Raw genomic sequence first — 25,414 nt, forward strand, 5'->3', positions numbered from 1 at the left:
AAAGAATTATGAGTACCTCAGAGCCATTTATGAAGACATCACATTATTAATAAAAGTCAGTTCTAACTTGCTATAATAGGCAGAAACGATTTCTTTATTCAGTCTTATGTGATTTATCTTTAGTATACATAGTGCAGACACAGCAAGATACATTACAATGAACAGAACAACGGGTCATGTCTTCTAACTTATTCTGCACAAAAAGTAACTTTCCTTTTTTGACACAGCTATCAGTGCAAATAGGCATTACTGTTTGCCAAAGGCAAAGGGGAGCAAAGTATGTTTGACTAACTGTAATGAGGGCACTGGAGGAAAACTTGTCTGACTCATAGAAAAGAGAAAAGAGCCTTTTAGCGTTGACGACTTTGCCACTATTCTGCAAGTCATCGTGCTTCACCTTCACGTGAGCATTATTACACAGTGCTTTGTGACAAATGAATAGTTTAGATCCTGAAGTGGTCAGCATGTATTCCAATGTATTCTTACAAACAAGCTGGTTGAGATTTGTTATTTTGAGACAATAAATAGAAAAAAAAATAATTGCAGGTAGTTACTTCCAGCTCTTATCTGCACAATTATGTATCATTCATGAAGTGAATATTGTGTGGGGACCCCATAAAAAGTGATGCCTGCATTTGCAGAATCTATATCTAGTATTTACGCTCCGTCTATTTGAATATGTGAACTTTATAATTGTATAGACAGTATATGACCCTATATGAGTTTTTTGTGTGATGTATTTGGCAGGTGACTGGCTGGCTGGAATACCACCCTACTCTTTCTCCTTCTGAGGACATCCCATTCCAGGACTGTGCTTTGGTCTCACTCCCCCCCAGCATGGAGTCCACCAAAGTCCAGTCAGAGGGTGGCCTCAATGTCACCCTTACCATCCGCCTCCTCATGCATGGAAAAGTAAGCACGCACAGACTATTACACTGGCTGTGGTAGAAAAATATGTCCAACATTTGTTTTTTCATTGAAGGGGTCTGCGGACCTGTTATCTGCTTGCAGTGCAGTAGTCTCAGTCATGGATTTGGATATTTCTGCTAAAAGTGTCGTCTGTGGCCCTGGAGGAGCTTTTTCAAATATATGTCATTAACCCTGATGATGTCGTTAGGGTAATGTCAGCTTGGACTAACAGATTTTTAACAGACGAGGGCATAGAGATTGAAAGATTTTTGCGTTAACCAGACAGGGAGGGTTTAGTGAAAATACCTTATTAGTTGCATTATGGGAAATACATGGATCTAGCAGTTTCTGAAGTTTCACCCACGCTAGAGACTAAAAGGCAGAGTATCTCAGCCTCTGCTGCTTCAATATCGACCATTCGTTTTTAAATCTGTTGCTTGTAATCACTGAAGTGCCCTTTCATATAATCTCAGCTGCTCTCCAAATAAATTTAAAATTATTGTGCAACAAAAGCTCTGCTCTTCTCCAACAACAGTCCAGTAAATTGGTTTTACTGACAGATGCCCATTAGACTCCCAACACCCCCAAATGCTCTACATCTGTTGATTCCTAATCTGGCATCCACATCGACATGAAAAATGAGACATAGATGGCCTCATCTTATCTCCTTGGTGTGACGCTGCCCCTACTGCCCCTGCCTCACCATGGCAGTGAGTGCACACTCTGTGACATCCTGTGGGAATACAACATGACATTTGCTTTTGTTCAGGCCCTGATGTGTAGTGTGCTCTCCCTCCCCTCTGCTTCCCTTCTGCTTTTTAAGAAGTGGTCAGAGTTTGTGTGTGTTTGTAGGTCTGCTCGTGTAAGGTCATTCACGCCCTGCCCCAACTGCAGTGGGTCTACTAGTAGCTGCAACAACTGGCTTCACTTCTTTATTGTCAGCTTGTTAAAGGATGTTTTTGAGTGAAATAAAATGTTGGTGTGTATCAGTAGCTCTGTTTTAAGTCTCAAGAGATGTCTGCTGGCCACTAGGCAATCTGAAAAGCACACTATACATCTCCACTGAGCTGGCCATGTTTGGGATTAACACAAAGATTAGAGCCAAAATCTTCCCCTTGTTTTGTGTGCCAGGCAGACTGCAGCCCAGAAAATCACCGACTGCTTGGCTGCTCATGCAGGAGCGCCAGACACAAGTCGCCTGTTGATAGTTTGAATAACCCTGCAGCCATAAAGGCCCAATCAGGTCCCAGAGCACAGGTACACGTCCCCTACACCTTCCGAGACACTCCCACTCCTCCACAGATCATCAAGAAATCTAAAAGACTTTACGCGGGACATGTGTCTTCAGTGTACCCCCTCTGGACTGCATGAGCAGAACAGGTGACCACAGGGCATAGCTGTTGTTGGGGCAGGTATGTGTTGATCCTTTAGTTTCCATGTTGTTTTCTCAGTTTTGGTTTTCTGGAAGTTTTCAAAGCATTACTTTAGCAGTAATTGTGCTTCTAATTGGATTTACTGTAGCTTAAGTTTTGGCCTAATTCTCAGATGTGAGTGATGCCTGAATGTTTATGTCCACTGAGTCTGGCTGCGTTGCGTTACTGCTGCGTCACGGTATTGTTCCTCTGCCCAGAGTCAACGTGGCGCAGCTGGACTCAGTGGACTGGTAAAAGTTGATAAAAACTCTGCTGTAATTAAGTTACTGAATGCATGGAAAATTAACATGTCAGTAGTGAGTGATGAAACAGTCACAATAAATACAATATTGCCTTCGATATACAAGAACCTACATCCTGGCTGATTAAATGTATAAAAAAGGGTGTTGAGTATGGCCGGAACATGTGGTAAGGAAATTAATATTGTGTAGCGAGCAACAAGGGTAGTGTTAAAAATTCTGTGTCTATTCTATTTTCTACATGGTAATGAAGTAAAAGTTGTTTTAAAACAAAACAGTTTAATGAAATACAGATTCCTAAAAGAACATCTGAGAACCTCAACAAAGTATTTCTACTCTGTGACTTTACATTGTGTTTGATACATATAAATGAATTCTTAGGGAAGAACCTTGCACTGTGCAGCAACTGGCCTGCAGCATTAACGTCACAATGGATGTAACCCTCGTCGCTGAGGAGAGGTCAGGGAGTGTTGACGCTTGCAGCCAGCGCTGCCCCGCCTGCCCTTTCTCCACTGTTCCACACCAAGCTAATGAAGAGTGATTACATGCATATAGAAAGTGTGGCCCTCAACACCGCCATGCAGCTGTGTAACCTCCTCGTGCCCCTGTACTGTTTGCACCATGTCCGGGAAAACAACAGCAAGCTGTTTCAGTGCTGTGCATTTATCCAGAAGATTCTTCAATGAATCACTTTTAAAAATCCACGTTTGTTTTCTCTTTTTTTGTTTTTTTTATCGCAGGAGGTTGGAAGTATAATTGGCAAGGTATGTTATTTTTAATAGAACATGTATTCATGGAAAGAATATACATATTGAACCATGTTTTGAATAATTTTTTTTTTTTTTTAACTTTTTTACAGAAAGGGGAAACAGTAAAAAAGATGCGTGAAGAGGTGGGTTTCCGTCTCAAAAAGCACCACTTAAATTCGGTATCGATCCATTTGTGGATTACGGTCTCACATTGACTATGGGGACTCCATCGACAATATGTTTATGTTGTTTTTCCAGAGCGGAGCACGGATCAATATTTCTGAGGGCAACTGTCCAGAGAGGATTGTCACCATCACTGGACCAACAGACACCATCTTCAAGGCTTTTGCTATGATTGCCTACAAATTTGAGGAGGTACGATACAAGTTGTGTAATGGGTGGCAGCAGTATTTTTATTTAAAGTACACATGCACCTCTCACTGGGCACATGCACTAATAAAGTCCAAAGTTCAAGTCCTTTTGCCCTCTTTATGTACACACAAAGTACCTGTCTGCCTTTGGTTTATTAGTGTAATTCCAGATTAGTGTTAAATCTCATTTTAATTCCAAGAGTCTTTCTGGACCTCAGGCTACTGTACCTCAAATTGAAACAGCAGACACAAACATCTGTCTGCTTGATATTATTCCCAAAACTTAGTTTATCATTTTAAACTTAGTTTCACATTTTCAACATGCAAAGTCTCCAGTCGTTGGAGCACTGAACACAGATCTTTCTGATAGGACACATAAATATATTCGATGTACAGTATCTTAATCTCATTCAACCCTGTGGTGTAAAATGCTAAATAAATCTACCTTGTACCTTGAAATAATCCTTCATTGTGGTAGATGTTTCGATTGCATGGATGCAAAAGGTGAATGTAAATCATTTCCATTCAGCTATCTCTTCCTCTGTTCCTGTATTTGATGTCACTCACCTAAATGATAAACTCAAGTGTTGTGACTGGAAGTTGCAAAAGGAGACCGACTGCTGTGTCCTCAGTGACCTGTGAAAAATCTGGTCCGCCAGACCAAGGCTCGTTATTTAAAGACAAAGCCAAAGGACAGTGCTCATTCACCAAGCAGAAAAGATGTGAAACAAAAACATATATGTTTGTGAAACTCATTTGTACTGACTTTTAAGTTTGGGTATGGATTTATATGGATCGCCATTACCAAAACAATTGACGTCATGAATATTTTTTGTGTCACAAGATGAAATATATGTTCTTGTTTTCTAGGACATAATCAATTCCATGAGCAACAGCCCAGCAACCAGCAAGCCCCCAGTCACCTTAAGGCTTGTAGTGCCAGCCAGCCAGTGTGGCTCCCTCATAGGAAAAGGAGGCTCCAAAATAAAAGAAATGAGAGAGGTATGGTATTTTCTTATGGATAACCTACAAATTGCTGTACATATATAAGAATCAGGACATTTCGCTCTTTATGCAAGACCAACAGAAAATGTAGTGCAGCCAAATGATTTTGTCTCTCCCCTTGTGTTATTTACATTATATTTGTTAGTTACATTGTCCCTGAATACTTCAGTAGTGAGATAGATTTGAAAATTGATTCATTGTTTCATTAAACTGTTACATTTTCCTAATTTTTCTGTTTTGTTTTTTTTCATTTTATAGTGCAGTATGTAGGATTATTATAACGTTATAACTAACTTTCAAACACAAATTCCTGAGCTTGTAGCTACAGTAACAACATTGTTGCACCTGCAGTTTAATTAGCACAGGCCGAGCCCTATAACCTGATTTCCTATTTAACTCACACACTCAATTCACAGCACATTCTTACATGCTTGTTCATCTATCTAATCAGGAAAGACCAGGGGTGGAAATTAACTTTTTGGCTCAGCTGCCAATGGGACTAATAGATGAAAAAATCCACCGGCCAAACATATTTTTTACCGGCCAAAATAATAACTTGCCTTTTTATGTCACTTAAACGTTTGTTTCAGTACTTTTAATTGAGATAATGAGGTATTCTGTCGAATACAAACTTAAAGAAGACACCATATTGAAATTTGAAGCAAAATTAATTCATTGCTATAAAATGTACTTAAGACATAACAGTAAATTGTTCCATAAACTTACAAGATGCTAAAGAAGCTCTTTATAATGCTTTATCATTCAACTTAAACCTCATCAATAATATTTTTTCTATCTTCTGCTTCAGCCTCATTTTTGCCTCCCCCCACTATATTCATTAAACTTTCATATGAAGTGTATCACTACCACAGGCCTAATATTAATTGTAGGTTGTTTTCATTTATTAAATCTTTGGTCAAGAAAAACTACAGTCTACACACATATCTATTTTAGGGGCAAATGCATGTGAAATACTCTGTTTAGCAACTCATCGTCTGTCCTGAACCCGTCGCACTGCTTTACTTCTTCTTCTTGTTTTATTTGCGAGTGCTGTTGACTTATGTTCACTGTTACAGGGCTGTTCTACATGCTGCCATCGGCTTTACCGGAGGGGAACGTAGCAAACAGCGGGTAAAAATAAACAGGAGATTTACGGGGAAATATTTTAGGAGGGAGGACATCGGGAGAGAACAGAGAAGCCCGGGAAACGGGAGGGTTGACAGGTGTGCACGTTACGGTGGTCGCTAGCTACATGCTAAAAACACTCCAGGTACTCCAAGCACGACTTGACGGCTCCCAACTCCAATCCCTAATGCCCACCCCCTTACAAATCTATGCAAATCAAACACAAGAAACCTGAAATGAACTTAAAAACAACAACCAATGAACGTCCCTAATCCGTGTGTTACATGATTTAAGATCCCTTGGTACCGCGGGGACCGATTTAAGTGCGACACACCACAAAAAACAACAGGTCCGTCAAAAAGATATTATATGGCGAAATCGTTCCGATTACGTTCTTCCGCCAATGTGGCGGGTAGCCTTCCAACATTAGCCACCAAACAGAAAATCTACCCGCATTTGGCGCTTGCCAGGTGTTAATTTCCAGCCCTGGGAAAGGCTAAAATACAGTACCCACTACCGGATATATAAATACCCGTCTTAAACGAATTGCCATCCTCCACGTCATGGCAGGGTGTGATGTGAACCGAGACTTTTGTGTACCGTTACACCCCTAGTGAACATACTCTGTAGAAAAGCTCCTACAATGTTGGAAAAGTGTGAGAGTTCTCCACTTCTGCCTTCAGGTTGATGTCACCAGATGAAGTCTGGAATAAACTTAAAACTGTAGCAGAAGATGTAGAGGCAAAAGCAGAGGCACGTTACTCTGGCCATGAAGGCCACATGTTGTATTCTACGCTACGTCCAGGCTACGTTCAGACTGCAGGCCAAAGTGACTCAAATCCAGTTCTTTTGCTCATGTGTGACTCAGATCTGATCTTTTTATGACAGTGTCATAAAATTGTCATTTTATTGAAGCGACTTTGACGTCACTCTAGAGCAGCTGTTCTGCTGTAGACGGTGAACAAAAAAGCTCCACAAAAGCCATAATTAAACATGTGGCTCTCTTTCTTCTCTACCTCGCTATCATCTGCTCACAAATTCCCTTTCTTACACCTGGAATCCACCAGATCGCAAGCTCTCTTCTGAGTTACGTGCATGCTACTTGAGTCTGTGCTGACGTGGTAGAGAGAGAGAGAGAGAGTGAGATGTGGGACAGTTGCGTTGTACAGCGAACAGAAACCGTAATGAAAAGGAAAGAAAGTTGTGAACACTTAAAAATGGCCTGCAGTCTGAATGTAGCCTTAGATGGACCTTCATAGGCAGCATGGCACATGTCATAGCTGAGAGCGTCAGCGTTACATCACAGAGGGGCCAGGTTAAACATCTTATTTATCATGCTGCTCTTTCGGGTGTTAAAGAAATGTTTATACAGGGGGAGAGTACAAAGGCCTAGTGTAAAGCCTGCACCCGGTGGAAAAAAGTACATTTACATTTCTGTGTCCTGCCCTATATAAGTGAGTAAATGTAGAACCCCTTAGAGTGCTGCACAGCCTGCGTGACATAGAACTGAATTTGTCAGCATTGTCAAGTCCCTCAAAGTCCCTTACTCTACTCCAGTCCACAGGGGCCCAGGTTCAGGTGGCAGGGGACATGCTGCCCAACTCCACAGAGCGTGCAGTGACAATCTCTGGGACCCCAGAAGCCATCATCCAGTGTGTCAAACAAATCTGTGTGGTCATGCTGGAGGTACAGTATGCCGCCATTTAGCAAAACAGCTTTAAAGTGTTCATTTTTGTAAGAATTAAGTTAAATATAATTATTTTATAACTGAATAGTTTGAGGCTTTGAGAGTTGGGTTTCTGGCTAGACACTCATGTACCATGTCTCCATAAATAGTTACATTCCCTTCTTGTGGTGGTTAAACAGGAACTGCAAGGAATTGATTTTTGAATGGGACTCAAAGTTTAAATGGACTTCACATAAAGAAAAAAATGCCACCATGAGTTAGGCTGGATCAGAAACACCTGGTTTTTGTTGTCCATAAATGTCAACTTGACAAAACCTCTTTCCATAATAGAGGACAATTTGTGTTTAGCTATGTGCTTTTCATTTTGTTGCAGACTTGGGTAGGTATTAGAAGCTAGCTGATGGATTATTTGCAATATAACCTATTTAAATAATCAGCAAAATAATATTACAGTTTAGAGGAAACATTTGGTAATTTTTGCACATAACTATCCACTGAACTTTCACTAAAACACAAGCTTGTTTCTGTTCCAGTATGAACACCATTGCTGTTTCTTGATATTGTATCCAAAGCACATACTTAAGTGGATACTCCTCCCTCTCCAGTCCAGCAGCTACAGAGGAAATCTGATTATTCTCATGGAAACTACATCCTTGCTGCCTTAGAAAAAAAGCTGGCACATTTGCAAGAAAAAAATAGGTTTGTGGCGAAGCATTTCGTCTGTGATCATCAGGTTTCCCCCAAACCGGGTCTTTGTATTTTTCTTATCTCCATGAATAGAGGCCAGTAATACCTCTGAGCTCTATGACTCTTGTATTTTCATGAATAATACATATTTCAGATGTTTTGAAAAGCTGTCAGCAAATTAAAACATTTCTCACAGTGAGAACACCAAGTTAAGACATAATATTGCCTCAGAGTGATTTTTCTGTTACTCTGATGTAGCTTGATGTGAAATAGCATCCTGAGAAATGTGATTGGCTAGAGTATGAATACATGTGAATTACCAAGTGAATGAATGAATGCTTTTTACTATTTTTGCCCATAAGGATGATTAAATAATCATGATTTGTACAATCAATGCCCTGCTCCATCCACATGAAATTAAACAGAGCAGTTCACCAGAGTACTACAGTATTTTAAAGGAACAGTTCAACATTTTGGGAAATAAGCATGTTTGTTTAAATGTTGGTCTATTTCTATAAATGAGCGTTTGCATTTTTCAAATGAAGTAAGAACATGCTGACTCTGCCTCTCCTCTTTCTTCCCCTTCTCCTAGTCTCCACCAAAAGGTGCGACCATCCCTTATCGCCCGAAGCCCGCCTCCACCCCAGTAATTTTTTCTGGTGGCCAGGTAAGAGCTGAGCTAGCTCTAGCTTGTTAGTTTGTGCCTACAGCCAACCCTGATACTTTTACTGCAGCATCAGCCACTGCCTGTTTCTGCAAGCCTTTTTACTTTCACATGCCACCGCAAACTTTTCCAAATGAGACTGGCCGCGTTAGAAAAAGTCAGTCAGAGCCAGTCTGCTCTATTTTCTCCATCAGCAGTTGCCTAAAATACTGAGAACTCGTCTTTTTCCCGTATATTTCAACATGCGATCCGTTATCGCCACAGCAAATGAGCCGCACGTGGGCTTGTTAATGACCTGAAACAACTGAAATCAACATCTGCGTCCATCATGATGTTTCATTGTAGACAATGGAAATTTTGTACACATCGCCCAACCCTAGCATGATCCAGCTAATGTACATCATGTATTTGCAGGTGTTGAATGATTTTGAAAATGTAGCAACGAAAAGAGATCATTGTCCACTGTGATGCATGTATACAAAATTTGTTTTACTATAAATGGACACAAATCTAGTCTATAGATCAGTCAGCTGAGACTTTTCAGTAGTTGTGAGTGTTTTTTGTTTGTTTGTAGAATTGAATTTAAAAAAATAAACAGGAAAACCACAGATGAGGAATCATGAAGCAGCTCTTGCTGGAGATGTTCTTCAGGTGGCAATGCAACTTTGTGTACATTATGAATCATATACCTGTTATCACATAATACAGTATCCACAATGTCCCAAGTGTCTGCTGTGAAAATACCTATTCTGTTTTGTGTCTAGTGCATTATATGATATAGGACATTATCTCGTTTGACACTCACAGAAGCAGTTAATTTTGCCTTGGTTTATCATCTAAACAAACACTGATTTCTGATATGCAAGGTCTCATCTTGCATTTCACATGCATCTACATATTACATGCTGTTGATGTTACTGCTCTGAATATAGTACTGATGAGAATGATTAAGACAATCATCACTGTAATATCACTTACTGCTATTGAAAATCATAATTAATTTGCAATCATCACGGTATTATGTTTTGTTTTGAGCGTATAAAGAGCGTTTGTATAGAGCTTACACTAATTTGTTATTTTGTGTTTTTCCCCCTCTTATTGGAAATGAGATGCTAAAATCTCTTATGTTTTGTTTTTTTTTATCTTTCCAGGCCTACACAATTCAGGGACAGTACGCCATTCCACACCCAGATGTGAGTTCTTAGCATATTTCTAAATTAATCAAGAATTATACCAGTATCTTAATTATTTATATGTAATTCAAAAAAGTAGTAGACATTTCATTGCATAAATACACCAGCTCTTTGGAGAGTAGAGGGAAGTCATAAATCACATCTTCCAAAATGTCCTTGTCCTTGTGGTATAAGGGCAGAAAACAGGAAGTAACTCTTACCAGATCTGGTTGATAGCAAAACACTGACTGCTGGTGATAATGATAAGGGCAAAGACTGTTATGGCAGTTTTGATGTAGGCACCCCTTTAGTTCTACTGCACGTAGTGCAGCGCAAATAGTCTACATTAATGATCTGCCTTCATCTGTCCTTGTCATAAGAGCATCTCAAGAGCTACCTTGTGTCAGATCCACTAATTCAAAGTTGGGCAGTGATTGATGCCGCTGGATGAGGTAGTTGACGGTACAATCACTCAAGTACAGGCTTGACACCCTCTTCCAACCTCATTAAAACTCCTCTTAAAAGGAGAAGAAGGCTTGAAAGCGTCCGTCTCCCCCTATTCTTGATGGAAATGATCCGCAGCGGGGGATGGACATCCTGTGAGCATGTCGGTGGGAGAGCAGCTGCTCTGATAGGCATGTAAAGCTAAAGGTTCTCCAGTTCTGAGTGACAACTAGGACACATGTTAATTGAGGGGGCAATTGGGAATGATATTTTTAAAAAATGGTTAATGTGCTCATGAGTGAAGTTGTTTGTCTCTTTTTTAATTTACCAAAGACTGATGTTTGTGAAAATTACCAGAAAATAGGTGGGAAAGACTCAAATTACCTAGCAATTTACAAGTCCATGACAGACAGTCACCCTCTCTCTGTATTTCTTTTCCTCTTACTTTTTTTGTCCTCCACCACCCCGTGTCATGGCCTCCTTTTCCTCACTGTTTCTTCACTCTAGTTTTGGTTGTCTTCATTTCTTGGTGTGACCTGTGTAACAGTAACCTCTTAGTTCTACTTTCCCTCCTAACCCTTCAGCAGTTGACCAAGCTCCACCAGTTGGCTATGCAGCAAACCCCCTTTACCCCTCTCGGACAGACCACCCCTGCTTTCCCTGGTACGTACCCACAAGGCCCTATAGATAACTCCTTCTCTTTGCATCCAGAGAAACCTTTTTCTCTTTCCCATCCTTCCACCTTATCTCTCTTTTGGCACAGCATGACTTGGCCCCTGTGGTTTCTCTCCTTTGATTTTTTTCATGTATATAGTTTTGTCTTGGCTCTGTCTTATATTATACCAGCGAAAGGCAAAAAAAAAAAAAAAAAATACACTGGGCTTCAATTTAGGGCTGAACGATTTTAGAAAATAATCTAATTGCGATTTTTTTTTTTACCAATATTGCGATTGCGATTTAATATGCGATAATTTTTTAAGCTCTTTACCTTCTGAATTATTCAAAATGGACAAACAGTAAATCAGTGTATAGTATAACCAACACAATATTAGATATATAGAACTACACTGTTGTTTCTTGTGGGTCAGGCCTGTGTTACGATGTATTAGGTAGAATTATTATTATGAGCAATGGTGGAGAAGATCATCATTGTCAAATTATAATTATATGAGAAAGATAATTTGAGTCAAGTCATGGCATGAAATAATATGATATAATATCATCAGGTTGGCCTACCTACAGACCACAAGAAAAACTACTGTAACCCACCATAGTGTGTTATACAGTAAACCTCAATACAAAACCCACAGTTCTGATCTCCTAGGAGTCCATCTTTCTATATCCCAGTAAGCAAACAAAAAATACTCAGGGTGAGGTTCAATTCAAAAGTTGGCCAGCGAAAATAAAACGAAGTGTCGCCTCTCGTGTTTAATAGTAATTCTCCGACAACACCGGAGTCCTCCTCCCCCCGAGCCTGCGATGCTGGTGAGCATCACCACTGGGCCTCTCTGAACTTGTGCGTTTGGTTTGAAACACCGTTTCACAGATATTTCCTGAGCTGACTGGTGGCTGTGTGTGTGACGCAGGCGCCGATCGCCACAATACACTTACCTTACTACACGTGTTTTTCTGTTGTGCATTTTTTTCTGTCTGTCAAAGCAGCGGACAGCCCGACGATTTCACCCACCACCACCACCAAGTTACCCCCCGGGGGCGGGTGCTACTTTCATTCCTTGTGTGACACTAATGTAGTGTCAGCTTCTGTCAAGCTTAATGCCATTGTACAACAAGAAGGCAAGGTACAGCCTAACGTGCAGACGAAGCATCAACTTCTTCTGCGGACTGCTTTCCTCTTGGGTGTCATGTGACCAGAATGTAATCGCAGCCTTTGCGATTAGAAAATCTCGTTTTATTACATCGCGATAATATTGCAAATGCAATTAATTGTTCAGCCCTACTTCAATTTAAACGTTTGTTTTCAAAATTGCATTATCACTTGGCAACGGGATACATCCTTCCTCTACCACATTTTTAGGTTATTTTACTTTCCATTAAAGATGAAAACCTCTATTGAAATAGGCTAACCACACTGTACTATAATAACCAACTGAATCTCTCCCATTTCTGAACTGAACGGTTTCACATGGACCTTGGTACATATATTTTTCTTCCTGTTTTATGACCTGTTATGTGACCAACTGATGCAGTAATTGATTATTGTTTTCACCACTGCCATTTAAAAGAATGTGGAAATTAGCATTATACACAGAATGATTTATTGAATCAATGACAATGGTTCTTCAGATAATGTGCTCTCATTTAAATGCGTTTTAGCTGAGTTTTCTTACTTCCTATCACATCATACACAACATACGTTAATAAATACAGGACAAGCTTTCATTGAGAAATAAGCTTACAAACAGTTTATACACAGCAACAGTTTGAAATTTGGGGGAATATGCATAGTCACGAAGGTTTATTGAGTATATTGATACCACTCTAATGCTGCAGCAAACAGCTAGTTAGCTTAGCTTAGCAAAAAGACAAAACAGTGGTGAATCAACTATCCTGGCAAGTCTGGCTGGCTGTAAAATCTGCCTACCAGCACCTTTAAAGCCCAGAAGTAGCTGGGAAGATTAATTCCACCCTGAAATCATAATTGTGCTAAGCTCAATTAAATGTATGCTGGCTGTAGCTTTATTTTAAACATAAAGACATCTCATCTAATTCTTAGCAAAAAAGCGCCAAGGTATTCTTTTAGAAGGTTTCATCTCTCTTTGTTAGAAAGTGAAATCTCCTTTCTTATCCGATTGCTCACCAATTCAGGTTTGGATGCCAGTCCACCTGCCAGCACCCATGAACTCACCATTCCTAATGATGTGAGTAAATCTTTTTGCTTTTTTTTTAAAGGTCTTTTCCCCAGCAACATTGCAGTTACATGGCATTGCGGTTACATGGTAACCTTTCAGCTACCTAGGCGCTCCAAGTAATGCTTTCTTGAGATAGCTGACTGAGGGACATATGTTTCTGTATGCCTACCTTTCAGATTATTTTATGTGTTTAATTTGCAATTTGCATATCATATGTCAATTGTGCTAAAAGATTATAATTTATGTTATGTTGTATTCGGACTTTAGCCGTAGAGGGTGGTGGCAGCTTTAATTGTTAATGAACTTATAAGGAAAACATCTGGAAATAGAAGAGAGATAATCCTGGCTTTCAAACGTATCAGTGTCATAACAAATGATTGACAACATCATCAACTATGATACTGCCTTACTTTTGGCACAGTAGATTACCCCCAGTCAGCTGATCTATTGGCCAAGCTATCATTAAACCAAAGTTAATTTCCTGAATGATGGCATTCAAATGAAACCCAGACCATTTCATAACTCATTAAACTTCCCTTTTAACACCAAATATATTAGATATAAGGTATAAATGTATTAAGACAACTCAGAAGTTTTCTTTCTTCAGGTTAAAAGACTTCTGCTTTTCTTCCAGCTAATAGGCTGCATTATTGGGCGCCAAGGAACCAAAATAAATGAGATTCGACAGATGTCTGGGGCGCAGATCAAAATTGCAAACGCCATGGAGGGCTCATCAGAGCGCCAGATCACCATCACAGGGACCCCTGCTAACATCAGCCTGGCCCAGTATCTCATCAATGCCAGGTAACCTTTTAACTCTTAACAGCTAGGGTCCATCACAATCTAAAGAATAAAAGCAGCATGTGAATTACCATCCTGATAGTGGAGATCTAAGAAAACAGTTTGAAAAGACAGAAAAACATATCTTGCTAGTTTAGTTTGGATGTTCATGACACTGATATTGAAATGACTTGCCAGAAAATGTACAATTTTGACAAGAGACAGATAAGGCCATGAATAATGGGTTTTTTCTTGGTTGTTCCTTTCAACTTTTGTTCCTTATTTCAACCCCAGTGCATATATTAAAATGCTTTGGGTTTCAGCCAGTACACTCTTTGCAAGTAAGTGGCTCACTGGACCTATGCCAACTTCTGAGACAAGTAGGCTGTGGTTTGGAACGCAACCTGCAGATTAGTAAATTGGATGATCAATAAATGAATCTTCAAATGTTTAATGCCTTCCTCAGTTTGGAAAGTTCATGGCCCAAATCTTCATGTTTAATGTGTAAACCAACACAAAATGGCATACAGCCATATATTAAAAATATAATATATCAGTAAAATACAGAGGAACATATTTTTCATTGAAATGTTTTGCCATGCTCCACTACCCCTGCCTCTTTTCCCCCTCTATCCACTGAAACCTGTAATTCATTATCAACAGAAAAAATAAATGTATTATCCACAACTCTGAACCTCACTGATGTCCACAGGCTACCAACACCTCAAAGTCAAATGTTATCAGCATTAAAGCAAGAAAACCCACAAACAGGACTTTATGTCTGTGACTTCTTAAGGGGATTTCGGACAGCAGTCCGCCGAGAAACTAATGGCTATTGCTTTCCCACAATTCCAATGGCAGGTTCAGGGACGTGGCTGCCATGTGGAATGACCCCTCATCCATGACTACATCCTGAAGTCACCACAAATCTGGTTCTGTTTGCAGAAGTTAACATCAAAACCACCGCTTCACAATTAACCTCAATGTGTTATCCCATGGAACTTCCCCTAGACTCCCTTGGTTTTGCGTAACACTTTAGCATTAGCCTGTGGGAGACCTATAGTCAGATAAACTACACTGGGATTTGTTTTAAATGGATGTAGTGTATCGTTAAAGGATCAGTTTGACAGTCTGGGAACAACGGTCATTCCTTTGTTTTCTTAGATTTAGGTAAGAAGATGATTACCACTCTAATCTCTGTCAGTTAAATTTGAAGCTACATCCCGGACACTGTTAGCTTAGCTCAACAATGGCTAGACACAGGGGCAAACAGCTAACCTGGCTCTGTCCAAAGGTAACAAAATCCAACAGCTCTGAAGCCTGGATTCCACCGTGCATGCAGGAGCTGCTCATGGCCGTTGACAATGCTTGTGATTCCACCAGATGAATACACTTGTCAAATTTCAACACCCCGTGCAGACACAGTTAAAACAGACAAGAAAAGAAAACATTTAACTATGTAGCCTACTGTAGCCTGCTCAGAAAAATCTAGGAAAAATTACCAGATCAACACAATCTGAGCAAGTCAACAAAGCCAGGCAGTCAAAAAGCTCAGCTTCTGAAACACTCTCTGAGGGGTATGAAGTCGTGCAGAGGACAGAACAAAACCATGTTACAGACGTAATGTTATAGAGCCATGGCCAGTGGAATAAAGGCATACAGCTCCCTAATTAACATGCTGACTGCTATGCACCCTCACATTGCTGACAAGCCACAGGATGACATTGCAAGACATAGTTTGGCCCATAAAACTTTAACTTTTCATTTTTTACACAAATAAGCTCTAATATTTTAATTAGGGAGTTTTAAAAGGTGCCAGTAAGCAGATTTTACTACTTTCAGACAGAGCCATGCAAGCTGTTTCCCCCTGTTTTCAGTTTTTATGCTAAGATAAGCTTGGTTATGATCTTCTCATCTTTTTCTCCAAGAAAGCGAATAAGCGTGTTTCCCAAAATGTCAAAGTATTCCTTTAAGTATTTATTTAGCATGCCTCATTCCAAGAATAATAGTATTTTTCTTATTGTCATTACTATCTTAGATACATTTGCTTATTAAGTCCTATTGTGTCATTGTCTGGAAAGAGTAAAATTAATAAAAAATGTAAAATGAACAAAAAAGCAAAGAAAAAAAGAACACATTACTGCCACTCGAGCAATGCTGTTAGAAAGAAGAGTGATGTGATGCTTCTGTCAGGGAATACAGCAACTTCTACATTGGAAATTTCATGACACCACCATTTTTTTTCTGTCCACTGCATGACTTCATTAGAGCACTAGTAAGGCGTGGTTATGTTACCATATTTTTGAAGATATTTTATGTGAAAGGAAACAATGAAAATATGGTATCAAATCTGTGTAAAAGAAAAAAAAAACAGGTGCCGGCAAAAATTGGAGCACAAAGCCGGGCATTGCAGCATACCTTTACTTTTGAGCGAAAGTCCTTCTTTCACAGCTGTTTTTATTTTCTCTGTCTACCCCCCCCCCTTCCACTCCTCCTCCTCCCCCGCCTTCCCTGAACTGTTCTAGGCTGACGTCTGAAGTCACTGGAATGGGCACACTCTAATTTCTACCCGTCTTCCCTCAGTGCATCACATGACCCTTGAGCAAATGGCATTACACCTAGTTTTATTTATTTCTCTGTATTTGACTGTCCTGATATTTAAGTGACTTTAACATTTATAATTTCTTGTATTTACTATAAACATGTTTATGCACTGTTACTTGGATTCCTCACACCTATCCAAAACCCTGTTGTTTCTGTTTCTGAAAGGTCGCTTTAGTTTTTTGACACTCTAGTACCTTTCATGGCATCTTACTCACTGCACCGCTTTGTTTTGCCTCGTGCTTTAACACGTCACTACTACTACTATTTTTTGCACTGCAGGCACCTGAAAGTAAATGCAAACTAAACTGAAAGACTGAAGAACAATTTAAACCAAGGTTGTCCCTCCCCCACCCTGCATTTGAATGTATTGACACATTTTGTATTCCATATTTAGACCACTATACTACCTGTGTCAATGCATTGCTAAACACAAAAGTTCAATAAGCACCTCTAAACCACATATTTTATGGCAGTCTATTTCATACTTTCATGATTGATGAAATGAATGCTTTATTGCGTGCCTGTAGACATTTACCTGTTTGTCTTAGTGTTGTATCTACACTAGATTGATCTGCATGACCCACAAAATCGACTACATTTCCAATTTATTTTAAAAGCAAATGGGCAGATAGGAGACTAAATTGTGAAATGGAATGGAACAAGCCTTAAACAGTCTATTTGAAATGACCTCATGGGTACAGTCCAATATACATCCACCATAATATGCAAATATCAGTCCGAGTTTCATGTGAGATGTGACATAAAGGCTGGGAAAATGAAAATGACCATAAATGGCCGCAGCAAAGAAATCCAACTGCATGCAATGAATAAACCACACTTTTATCACCTATACTTCACAAACATGTAATCGCGTTATTCATGCTGCCATCTCATAGCAGCTATGGTTAAGAAATGTCCAAGAGTTGTCTAGCTTTTCATTCACATGCAGCTCATTTAAGGGTTTCTGTGTATTTCAAAAGGGCTGAAAAGCTCCTGGGAAGCAAGACCCTAGTTAGTCAATCAGGTCTGTTTTTCAGCTCCTTCCTCACATGCGCCTATTACAATTTGGTAGTCAACAAGCCACTCCAGACATGAAAAACATAGCATGTATAAAACATTGGAAACACATTTTCAACGTATGTATCTATCAGTTGTTGATTTTGCAGGTTATGTCAGCCAATCAAGCTCCATACAAGCCTTCCGGTACATATACATGTATGGATGACTCTGCAGTTGCAATCTAATATCGAGTATCTCCTTGGTTACACCAGGCTGGATATCTGTTTCAGATATGCACAGACCAAACCAAACTGTGTCCCTGTTCAAAGTAAAGCTGAATTAATTTCAAAATGTGTTTTAACTGCTAACATGTCAAACACCTTCAATTAGTACAGTAGAAAATGATGCAGAATGATGAATATAGTAGAGTGGGAATGCTTATTTATAATAGAAAATGTATGGGTGGGCAGGTTGCTCTCAAGAGAAATTCTGTTACAAATTACAGTTTATTACACTAGATACATGTAGTGTTATCAAATCTGATTATTTTCTATTATGTTTAATATAAATATACCTATCAGCAAACATATGAATGGATGGCCTTATTAGTATCTACAGCTCTCGTTTCAAAATGTAGCCTATGAGATTTAAAAAAAAATTACCAATCTTTCACTTCACAGTCAAACATGACACTCCAACAAGTAATATGATGGCTGTGTTGCAGGTAGCAGCTATTTTTAATCCATCCTACCTTAATACAATTGTACATTTTACTCTGAAAGCCTGCATATGCATCACTCCAGTTATGATTATATAAATGATGGAGGATATTATTTGCGTTTAGGCTCAGGTATGTGGCTTTTGGTTAGAATTGATTAGGTTGTTGTTATGGAAACAAGGCTGACATCAATTAAATTTACATTTCACATATTGCTTCACAATTACATTATGAATGAAAATGTGTTCCATAGACCTCATCTGGCTGCATCCAGATGTGTTTCTGACGAGCAAACTGAGGAATAGGTGATCGAGGGCTAAAAGGTTTTTAATGTGTCGTTTAAAAAGGACCCCTTCTTTTACAGAATTTGATCATGAAAGTAAATGGATATCCTCTGTAGTGTACATTCATGGCCGTGTGTTGTAGGTTCAAGGTGTCTGCTGTTTGTGTGCAGGCAGGCCAACCAAGATGCAGTCGTGCTACTTTACAGTATGACCAATTTCAGTTGCCTTTTTGATTGTGGTCATACTTTCATAATCATGGCATGGCACATGTGCTCATCATTCTAAAATGCTATGTAAGTCAACCACCACTCGTGTTGGTTTTGTCATTTTCTGATGTATTAAAAATGTTTTGTTACTGTGCTAGAGCAGCAAAAAACTAAAGGTTAGCACTATATGATGCTTTTGAGGAAATGTGTCTGAACATGTTTAAGTTTGATCCTTTGCTTCTTGAATGTCTGTATTGAATTTATTATTTATTGAGGTTGATTCTGAAATGTTTTGTAAAAAGAAGAGAATAAAGTTTATGTTTTTTTCCCTTGAACCTTTGTCATCTTTTTCAAGTTTTTACTTAGTGTGAATTGTGTTGCATGTAGTGATGCAAGTTTCAAACTCTCATTATACTTAATTGGCTGCCAACACCCTTGTCAGATGAAATTAGTTACAGACTACACTATTTTTAACATATTGAATGTGTTCGACTTTTCAGCTTGACTAAACATTATCTTTTTCAAAAAAATAAAAACATTTATCAATATGCATGCTCCAATGTTGATGGCTCAAAATAAAATTTTAATATTTCAACCATAAAAACAATCAGCCATCTCCTCTCTTCCTGCCAGTAGAGGGCAAATTGAGTCATCTTTGGTTTATTTGTAGTGCAACATTACCCAAGGAGTCTCTGTAAATCCGACCAACAGTATTGGTATTCGCATGCATGCATACATTCACACACACACACACACACACACACACACACACACAGAGGCAGAATCCCATCTCAGTTATATGTACAGAATTGAAGGTTACATGAGTCAAATACAAATCAGCTGAGCATTTACCCAGTCAGTAAAAGCAGAGAGGACCACAGCATAAAAGAAAAAGGGCCTAGAGATTTAAAAATCTTGCCTTGAAGTATTAAAAGTTGTCAGCAAAGCAAACCTCTTGTTAAATGGCTTAAAGGTTAAAGTGTCCCTCCGCTCAACAACGTGTTTTGCTTATTGTTACTTCTCTTGGATGTTTGAGCTTCACTGTGCAATGATGATGTATCTGCAGAGTTTGACACTAGAATTCATCTGCTGAATGGGGAAGGTTTCTCTGTGCTCACATTAAATCTCAGTTTAACACGCTAACTTACGAGATGATTTTGTGACATCACACCTAGTTTGGAAGCGAAATGAGGTCCAATACGCAACTTATGCAAATCTCTGGTGCACATACACTGAGAATGGGCTTTCGTGAAGTAGGCAACATCCTGTGTCCAGCAGTCAAACTTGCATTATTCATTTATCAATCAGGGAGAAGGAGAAGGTAAGGTTTAAATCATTTTTAACCAGGCAACGGACAAACACAAATTAGGGTTAGCGGAGTATTTTCTATGTCTAAAACAGTGGTGGAAGAAGTACTGAAGTTTTTACTTGAGTAAAAGTACAAATACCACATGGCAGCATGGATCGGTGTGATGTGGTTGCTTCTCTTAGAATGAGTTAAAAGCGTTTTGTATAAGTTGCAGTCTTTCTATGTTTTGCCTGCTGATACTAAAATAAAGTGCATTACAATAGTCAAACCTGGAAGAGATAAAAACATGGATTTCTAAATGAAACCATCTGAGAAGTTTAGAGGGGAAATATCTCTAACAACTCATAGACACCTGGAAACATGACAAGAACCATTTTTGTAAGGGGGTAAAAGAGTAAATGTACCACACGTCTTAAAACAGAATAGGTGAATGGGATGGTTGAAGAAATTGCTAATGCAAAGACATCAGCATAGGTGAAATCTGATGGAGCTTCTTTAGTTTTAGAGACAGTCTGGGAGCTGCTGTCATGGATAGGCCAGAGAAAAGTGCATTCCAATTTTCAGTTGCAGATGTTATAAAAGCATGTACAAGGATGTTGGTGTTTGTTGTAGATAAAATGAAATGTAAATGAAAAGGGATGAGTTGGCACTATTCATGATGTGTAACTGAAAAGTAGGAGAGGGTTAATAACCTTTTTCCAAAGTACTGACGGAGTTCAAATCTATACCGACCTAATGCAACGGTATGCGATAGGGCTGCACAATATATCGTTTCAGCATCGTGTCCATGCGCAATAGTCACATCGCAGAACAATGCAATGTCAATCAAGTCAAGTTAAGTCAAGCACCTCAACTTTTTTTGCCGCTTGATACAAAAGGAAAACTTGCTTCTCATTTTCATTGACTGATCTACAAGACAAGTCTGTCTTATGTATCTTTTACTCCGATTTAAGGGTTCTTGGATACACAGAGTTTGTTGCTAGTGAGTGACAAGCAGGCCCTGCATGCACAGCGAACCACCAATCACAATGATCAGTTTATTAAACAGCCAAAATAGGCCTTGAAAATAAGCGAGGAACAGGAGAAAACCATCTAAACAGTGTATTTAGTTGCAAAAAGAAACTTTTATAAAGAAGTCAGGGGGCAGGTGTATAACTGCTCTTTTATTTTTATCATGTTTAAAGTATGTTTACTGTGCTAAAGCTCAAGAATGGATGGTTTGTTCTTAAACAAAAGTCTTCAGACTAAAAAGAATTTTTTAGCTTAAGTGCATTCTCCCTACAAAATCACCCCAACAATTTTAGGATGCTTAATTCTTTTCAAATAGAGCAATTGAAGTGATCTGGTAAAAATTCATGTATTTTTTCATATATATCGCAGAAAAGAAAACTATAGCAATGTCAGTTTTTTTTCAATATCATGCAGCCCTAGTATTTGATTCATTCTGATTCCTGCAGCTTTTGTCTTACCCAGGGTGAGTCACATTCAGCCACCGAACAGCGCTCAAGGACTCTTCAGCAGGGGGTCATCTCAGCTCTTTTTCTAATGAATCCCACTCTGCCGCCAGTGAAAGACAAGAGAGGGATAAGGCAGATCTTGAATACTGGATGCAACTGATTCCAAATAAGACCAAGACAACACTGCATGAGGTCAGTTAGATAATTATGCACAACTTAATGCCCATAAAGGGGAGAAAATAGCTACAGTGAATCTCTGAAAAGCAAGTTAAAGGCAAGCTTTATGTCAATTAAGATGGTAACTGATTTTTGGCTTAGTTTCCTTTAAATAATCTATGACTCAACTCATTCACAAAAAGGCAGTGGTGTCCCACAGTGCCAAATGTTCACAGCCATTCTCACAATGAAAGTTAGCTAATACTGGTACTTTTCTTGGGCTCTCATAACTGTCAGGCTTATAAAAGGTGTTTGGTTGGTGCTCTTTCAGTGCAGAATTTTGGCCACTGGTTTTTGACTGAAAGCTTGTCTGGATCAGTTTTCTTTTCCTAATATCAGAATCTACAACAACAGACAGGAATGTGCAGGAGGTGAACAAAATACTAGTAGCACCCTGCAATATGATGCAATCAATTGCAAAATCCCAGCAAAGAACCAAATTCAGGACTATGAAATTAATAATGTTTTTCTTGAGACTGTCAGTGAGGTGTTGATTCAAGTCTATGGTATGTTCTTTTGCCATTCAAGCACATGCTGCACCTGCCTGATATTCTTTGCTACACAGACTGTAACGACTATGTGACACAGTTGACGGTTAATAATCCTAATGGTGACCTATAACACCATCACGAGTTCCACTTTCCTTTGCTTTCTCCATGGGTTCCTTTAGAGACCCTATAGTTTACAATATAATACTTAATGTAATTCTCAAAATGTCCCACAGTACTAATGCAAAATGGATGCACGATGAAAAGTGTTGGTTCATGTTAAAGAGCCACTGCTGTTAATTGGACATAGCTATGTTCTGGTCTGACATTCAGTTGGAATGAGTGCACAAGAGACCGAGCCACAGGGGACACTTTTGTCCACAGGCATGTTGCAAATTAAAAATGTCACAAGAGGTCACCTTGTACACAGCTCGACCATCAATCCACACCAAATCATTCATGGCTGTTAAATATGCCCAGTTTCAAGCAGCTCTTGATTGAGCTCCCAAAGTCCCTGATTGCATTTAGTAGCACATTCACCACGTCTAAATAAGGAGAGATAATCCCTGTGCTAAACAATTGACAACCTTGGCAGGGAAAGAGGGAGCTTCAAATTGTGTGTAGGATGCCCATTGTGATTTCGCAAGTCAATAACTTCATCATGACTCCTTTGTCATTTCCTCAAGGAAAATGGTTGCTCACATTTATCTAAACTACTTTACATTTCAGGTAAGGTGTGAGGTACCTAAAATATAATAAACCAATTGTTATGTGGCCTTTCACAGCAAACCCCATAAATGTAGTAGTAGCAAACCAACACTACAAACATTTGCAAATGTTACAGTATGTATCAATGACACAAAAAAATTTACCGTAAAACTTCAATTAATAGCCGAGTCCCAAATAGCCACCTACCCCGCTTACTGGCCTGCTGTGGGAACACTTTGACAAATAAAAGCAGGTCTCCATTAAATGTTTTATAGAAGTTCTTTGGATGAATAAAACCTCTTAAACCCCGCCGGGTCTGCTTTAGCGTCAATTAGCAGTTAAGACAAATATTAATGTTTAAATGTAGCCTATGATCAATATGAACATGCTAAACATCGTTAGACCGGTTAGATTCTCTACAATTCAGTCGTTCAGTTCATTTAACCGCAACAGCAAGCCCCAAAGTCTAATTCATATAGATTTACTGGTGTAACCGGCATGGTAGGCTACAAGAGAGGAAAAAAAAAAAAAAGTTCCCACTCCCGTTACCTTTGAAGCACTCGATAAGTCCGAATGTTTCCGTTCCGTGATTATTTCTATTCCTTTAGTCTGTAAGGGTCTACCGATCAAAAGAATCAAAACAGCTTTTCATAAAAATGAAACACATAATAAAGACTTATTTTCCTTGTGGTGCGTGATGAATGATGGGTTTTCGAAGGTTAGCACGCTGTATATAGCTGGTAGTCAATATCGCCACAGTTACACTGTCATTCAGTGGGAAACACTGCACGTTGTCGGGGCTAATCTCAGGCCAGGGTTGCGTAACAAGCACAAGAGAGCAGGTAAATATCCGGAAAAGAAAGAAAGAGGGGTGGAAAAGTGTGGTGCCAGAAAAATTTGAATTTACAAGAACAAATGATGGCACAAGAGGCAGCTAAATCCGCTAAATTAACCGACCTCTTCCTTGGTGCTGTGGCAGGCACAGATGAGGCAGGACCCAGCAAAGGCACTGATAAGTAGGCTAGTGAATTTATTATATACTGAAATTATTTATATATGCATTTATGTATAGGAATATAGGCTAAATTATATATTTATATATAAACAACAGTTGAAGGAAGAAGAGGAACAAGAACAGGAGGAGCTGTAGGAGAAGGACGATGTAGAAAAGCATGAGGAGGAGAAGGACAATGGAACCAGAAACAGTGACCGGTACAGGGCCAGTGTGCATGGCTTGGGTAAGCAATCATCCATTGATAGAATTAAATTATGGATTATTGTTAGTCATATTTATTACTAATTTTCCTCTCATGCATATGTAGCTGTACAATCAGTACAAGCAGAGTCAGATCCAGCACAGGGGGAACTGAGCCAGGGAGAGGCCAACTCAGAGCTGAGGGATTTGATTTTTATGCACACACATACACACTGCTGTATTTTATGAGACTGCATTGTAGTTTTTCATATATTATATTTAACTATTTTAGCATTCTGACTGACTCAGGCTTGCCTGACCTGGACTTGTTCAGTGCAGTGTTGCCTTGCTTATACAAACTTAAGAGGCAGGTGTCATAAAAAGCTTCTTGAAGGTCTTAATCATAATGAAATTGACTGTATACAAGTACAACACTATTTATTAAAACACACATGCTGCTGCTGTGGCTGTGTTGCATGCGCCTGGACGCAGCAATCTAAATTATCATCACGTGATGGATTTTAGTCGTATTTGCTCGACTGATGCACTGAAAACGGCATCAATTTAAATGTAATTTGTCCTCCTGTTCACCTTATTTATGAGAATAAATTGCACTGCATGCAAGTAGCCTATTAATTAATATGATTCCTGATTAAACTGTACAACATTTGAGGCGTTCTTTTGCAGGAACATATCTCTGCGTTTCTGTTTATTATCCTAAATCTGGATCTTTGTGTGTGCACTGCAAATGATCTTAAATTGTGTTTTTTTTGCGCACTTCAGGGAAAGTCAATCAAACGGGTGTTTGTTTATTCAGAAAGGCTTTAAGCCTGTAATACTCAGAGGTAATATTTTAATTTATTTTACACAATAGCAGGCCTATTCTTTTCAAACCGTTTCATCCTTCTGCCATGTGACTTGCCGTATATCATTTCTCCTCTTTGTGTGCGTACGCATTGTTCAGAGTTTACTTCATTCTCCCGTCAAGTTTGTTTTTATAGATACAACCTTTGCTTGGGAGGTGGCGCACTCACGTTTCCAGCCCTGTTTTGTACGCACGCACCGTTGATAAATGAGACCCCTGGTCCTTCTCCA

The 25,414-nt window shown here is 39.2% G+C and overlaps 1 protein-coding gene across 4 annotated transcripts; it reads left to right on the forward strand.

The window, feature by feature from the left end:
• Positions 1-305: 305 nt before the first annotated feature.
• Positions 306-18,282, forward strand: LOC119903964 (poly(rC)-binding protein 3). 4 transcript variants are annotated; one of them, XM_038720300.1, is made up of 13 exons: positions 306-403; positions 748-912; positions 3,322-3,345; positions 3,441-3,473; positions 3,589-3,705; positions 4,572-4,703; positions 7,389-7,517; positions 8,798-8,872; positions 10,021-10,062; positions 11,073-11,148; positions 13,312-13,364; positions 13,990-14,159; positions 14,997-18,282. In XM_038720300.1, the coding sequence occupies exons 2-13, from the start codon at positions 838-840 to the stop codon at positions 15,049-15,051; spliced, it is 981 nt and encodes a 326-aa protein (XP_038576228.1). In that variant the 5' UTR covers positions 306-403; positions 748-837; the 3' UTR covers positions 15,052-18,282. The 4 variants fall into 4 exon arrangements, with proteins under 4 accessions (XP_038576228.1, XP_038576227.1, XP_038576230.1 ...); XM_038720299.1 differs by having other exon boundaries at positions 11,070-11,148; positions 14,997-18,281; XM_038720302.1 differs by having other exon boundaries at positions 16,661-18,281.
• The last annotated feature ends 7,132 nt before the right edge of the window (positions 18,283-25,414 follow it).

Source organism: Micropterus salmoides, unplaced genomic scaffold (genome assembly GCF_014851395.1).
Source record: "Micropterus salmoides isolate LMB-PRFRI ecotype aquatic unplaced genomic scaffold, ASM1485139v1 Ms_hic_scaffold_15, whole genome shotgun sequence".
NCBI classification, from domain to species: Eukaryota; Metazoa; Chordata; class Actinopteri; order Centrarchiformes; family Centrarchidae; genus Micropterus; species Micropterus salmoides.

Bases quoted from the DNA above. Each gene is read 5' to 3' on its own strand.
- LOC119903964 (XM_038720299.1), top strand. From the start codon at position 838: ATGGAGTCCACCAAAGTCCAGTCAGAGGGTGGCCTCAATGTCACCCTT. The intron at 4,704-7,388 runs GTATGGTATTTT...ACTCTACTCCAG, and splicing joins AAATAAAAGAAATGAGAGAG to TCCACAGGGGCCCAGGTTCA. The intron at 14,160-14,996 runs GTAACCTTTTAA...TTCCAATGGCAG, and splicing joins CAGTATCTCATCAATGCCAG to GTTCAGGGACGTGGCTGCCA.